The sequence below is a fragment of the Onychostruthus taczanowskii genome, unplaced genomic scaffold, assembly GCF_017590055.1.
Source record: "Onychostruthus taczanowskii isolate IOZ18803 unplaced genomic scaffold, ASM1759005v1 scaffold195, whole genome shotgun sequence".
Lineage (NCBI taxonomy): Eukaryota > Metazoa > Chordata > Aves > Passeriformes > Passeridae > Onychostruthus > Onychostruthus taczanowskii.
In genome coordinates this window covers 166,949-170,812 of record NW_024499184.1, presented here as the reverse complement: position 1 = coordinate 170,812, position 3,864 = coordinate 166,949, and the positions used below count along the sequence as shown (strand labels likewise).

At 64.3% G+C, this 3,864-nt stretch overlaps 1 protein-coding gene across 1 annotated transcript; it reads left to right on the top strand.

Annotated features, from left to right (window-relative positions):
* The first annotated feature begins 2,940 nt into the window (after nucleotides 1–2,940).
* On the top strand, nucleotides 2,941–3,864 carry LRRC55 (leucine rich repeat containing 55). The gene is made up of 2 exons (XM_041402211.1): nucleotides 2,941–3,550; nucleotides 3,629–3,864. The coding sequence occupies exons 1-2, from the start codon at nucleotides 2,941–2,943 to the stop codon at nucleotides 3,862–3,864; spliced, it is 846 nt and encodes a 281-aa protein (XP_041258145.1).

The following is a 3,864-nucleotide window of genomic DNA, read 5'->3' as shown; positions in this document are numbered from 1 at the left end:
GCGCTCACTGGGTGTGTCTCCTTCCCCATACCTTGGTGGCTGTGGCTTTTGCCTTGCAGAAATCACAGTTACTAATCTGCAACCAGAGCCATTTCCTAGTCTGCCTCATTTCCTATTCACTTAGGATATTCCCTTGTACAAGGAAGCTTGGAAATTGCTTTAAGGAAGACCAGGTTTTTAAATCACTGAGGGGATAATGTTCGTGTAACCCTTTTTTTATATATTTACTGTATTTATCTATACTGTCGTAATTATCTGCAATTCCTTTTCCTTCAACAATTCCTGTGCACTCATCTTGGTCTGAGCCAGAATCTTCTTCCTGCCATTGGAAAAAATCTCCCTGGACAATTTAAGTAGTGGCTAATGCCTCCTCACCCTTTTTTTCTAATGGGAAAAGGAAGCCCAGGCTCAGCTCTGGATCCTGTTGTGGCAGGATCAGTGGGACAGCCTGTCTTGAGCAGGAGCTGGGTTGATTTGGGAAGGGTGAGGGAGGGGATGGTTCCCCAGGGATCTGGCAGTGTGGCAGCTTTGACCCACCCTCAGCAGCAAAGCTGCACCCATCCCACTCCTTCCTTCTTCCTTTCCCAAGCCTGAAAGCACATGGATTGACAGGAGCAGGGATGGATTGAAACAGAAAAGGCTCTGGCTGTGAAGTAGATTTATGGAGCCAGAATCCCTGGAGCCCTCCTGCAGCTCCTTCCACAGAAAGGGGCTGGAAGTACTTGGAGTGCTTAGTCCCAGAGCTGGCTAGTGCTCGCCCAAGAGGACTTTTGTCCCAGGAATGCTTTTTGGATGGGATCAGGCAGGGTGTTCATGGGTAAGGTGGGGAGGACAGCCAGGCTCCTTCCCACCCCAGAGGGCAGCATCTATCCCCTGGCTTCCTCAGGCATGATGCCCTGCAGTACCATGCCCCCATGGCCACCTCCACAGGGGATTGGGCAAGGAGGACACAAAATCTGCTGCAGCACAGCACCAGTCAGGACAATTTCCCAGTTTCTTTGGTGCCAGTGGAGCCCGGAACAGTGGGGGAGTGGAAAAAAACCTCGGCGCCAACAGCTGCTGGCAGGGATGCGCTGCCAGGCTCCGGGCTGAGCGCTAATGAGGTGTCTGTGCTGCCGCTGGCTCTGCTCGGCTCCTGGAGCCCGCTGGGAGCCCGGGCCTCGCGCTCCAGGAGCTCCCAGGAGCTTTCCGGGAGCTGGGAGCAGTGCTGGTTAATGCCACCCCAGGAGAGGCGGCTGTGCTGTCTGTCTGCCAGCTCCGCACCAGGGAGGATCCATCCCATGGGATGTGGGGAGCAAAAGGCCCCCCAGCACCAGCATCGGGCTCCAGTGCCAGCTGGAAAAAGGAGCAGCTCCATGAAATCAGCAGGAGAGAATTAAGCAGGGATCCCCTAGACGTGGGCGGGCTGGATGTGGAAGTGCCTCCTTCCTAGAAATGCTGGAGCCATGGTGTTGCACCATTCCCGGAGCAAACTGTGGGCATCCCTGTGATCCCAGAGGGCCATTCTCAGGTGGAAGGGGGCAGGTGGTTGACCCCACTGTGTCCCTCCAAACGGAGAAGGTAAAGGGAATATTTCAGCTTGCGTGAAGCAAAATAATCCATGTCAACCTGAGGCATTTTCCAGTGCTGTGAGCACAGCAGGAGCACAGGAGGGTGACAGTGCCCCTTGAATCCCAGCAGTCCCTTTGGATCCTAGAGCTCCCCTTGGATCCCGGCTGCCTCGTTTCTCCCCTCTGCCACCACGTCATCTGTTTCTGTTTTCAGTGCCTGGGAACCCCTGATTCACCCCATCCCACGAGGATGCTTCCCGGGGCTGGGAGCGTGTGGGAGGGCTGGGGATCAGGGCAGGGGAGCAGGATGGAGCCCTCTCCCAGCTCTGTCCCTGCCGGCTGCCTGGGTCGTGCGGGTGCGGGTCCCCTGGCCTGGGCAGGGGGTCCCTGAGGCGGGGGCACCTCCGCCCGCCGCTGTCTCCCCGGCTCGGCGGCTCCGCATCCCGCTCTCCTGTTGCTCAGAGATGTGGAGGCAGTTGCTAAGAGACACCGACACGTCAGTATCTGGCCCTAAGGAAAAAAAGAGGAAAAAAAAAAAAGAGACAGAGAAAGAGAGAGACAAGGGAGGACGAGGAGGAGGAGGGGAGGAAGGAGGTGGGGAAAGACCTGCTCCCATCGCCGGGCTCGCTGCAGCCTTGGCCGCCGCTGCCAAAGCCCAGCTCCCGACTTGGCGGCCTCCGGGGTGTGGCCGGCCACCGGGGACCCCACCATCACCGTCCGGAGCCCCCCACATCGCCACTCAGGAGCCCCACATCGCCGCAGGGAGCCAGGCCCTGCTCCCTCCCTGGCCAGTGAGTACCCCGGGGCAGCCCGGCCTCACCGGAGGGGTCGGGGCGCTGCGGGGATGGGGAGTGACCGGGCTGAGGTGGGCCGCTGGGAGAGGATGGAGCTGGGGGATGCAGGCGAGGGAGGATGGAGCAGATATGGTCAGGTGGTGGGGGGCGAGGGCAGGCCTGGGGGGACCCCGGTGGGTGCTGGGAATGGGGATCTTCCCCCGGGAGAGAGGCGGGAAGGGTGTCCCTGGCACCGGGCTCAGCTTGTGGTGGCGGGGGGTCGTGGAGCAGCACCTCTGCTCTGCCCACCACCAACCAAGATGGGCTGGCCAAGGTCAGCAGGACTGGGGGGGCCCTTTTCTGCCTGGAATCCCGGGGGGACGCTTGGAGCAGCGACGCTGTCCCGGGGGGCACGGGGAGGCTGTGGGTGCCCCAGAGGCCACGCCGGGCTGCAACAGCGGCGGCCCCCCCGGCGGGGCGTGCGGCCGGCACGACTTCCCCGCTCTCCTCTTCCTCGCAGGCAGCTGGCGACGGCCCGACGCCGGCCCCGCCGGTGCCCCCGGAGGGGTTGGCGCTGCCCCCCGGATGCCGCCGGGATGCCGGGAACGCCGCTGTCCATGCTGCTGGGCCCCTGGCTGCTGGCGGCGGCGGCGGCGGTGGCGGCGGCGGGCGCGGGCTGCCCGGTGCTGTGCAGCTGCCGCGGGCAGGCGGTGGACTGCAGCGGGCAGCGGCTCTTCTCCGTGCCCCCCGAGCTGCCGCTGGACACCGGCAACCTGAGCCTGGCCCACAACCGCATCGCCAGCATCCCGCCGGGCTACCTGGGCTGCTACGGGCAGCTGCGCGCCCTCGACCTGCGCAACAACTCGCTGGCGGCGCTGCCGGCCGGGCTGTTCCGCGGCGCCCGGCGCCTGGCGCACCTGGACCTGAGCTACAACAACTTCAGCCTGGTGCCCGCCGACATGTTCCGCGAGGCCAGCGCGCTGCTGCGCCTCGACCTCAGCCACAACCCGGGGCTGCGCCGCGTCCACCCGCAGGCCTTCCGCGGCCTGGCCCAGCTGCGCGAGCTGGACCTCAGCTACGGCGGCCTGGCCGCCCTCAGCCTCGACGCCCTGGAGGGGCTGCCCGGCCTCGTGGGGCTGCGCCTGGGGGGCAACCCCTGGCTCTGCGGCTGCGCCATGGAGCCGCTCCTCAAGTGGCTGCGGGGGCGCATCCAGCGCTGCTCCTCGGGTAGGTGCCGCCGGGACCCCCGCGCCCCGTCCCGTGCGGGGCCGGCGGCCGGGCTGACGCCGTCCCTCCGTCCCGCAGATTCGCAGCAGGCGGAGTGCTGGGCTCCCCCCGAGGTGGCGGGGGCCCCGCTGCTGTCGCTGACGGAGGAGAGCTTCCAGGCCTGCCACCTCACGCTGACCCTCGACGACTATCTCTTCATCGCCTTCGTCGGCTTCGTCGTCTCCATCGCCTCGGTGGCCACCAACTTCCTGCTGGGCATCACGGCCAACTGCTGCCACCGCTGGAGCAAGGCCAGCGAGGACGAGGACGTTTAG

Bases quoted from the DNA above. Each gene is read 5' to 3' on its own strand.
- LRRC55 (XM_041402211.1), top strand. From the start codon at position 2,941: ATGCTGCTGGGCCCCTGGCTGCTGGCGGCGGCGGCGGCGGTGGCGGCG. The intron at 3,551-3,628 runs GTAGGTGCCGCC...TCCGTCCCGCAG, and splicing joins CATCCAGCGCTGCTCCTCGG to ATTCGCAGCAGGCGGAGTGC.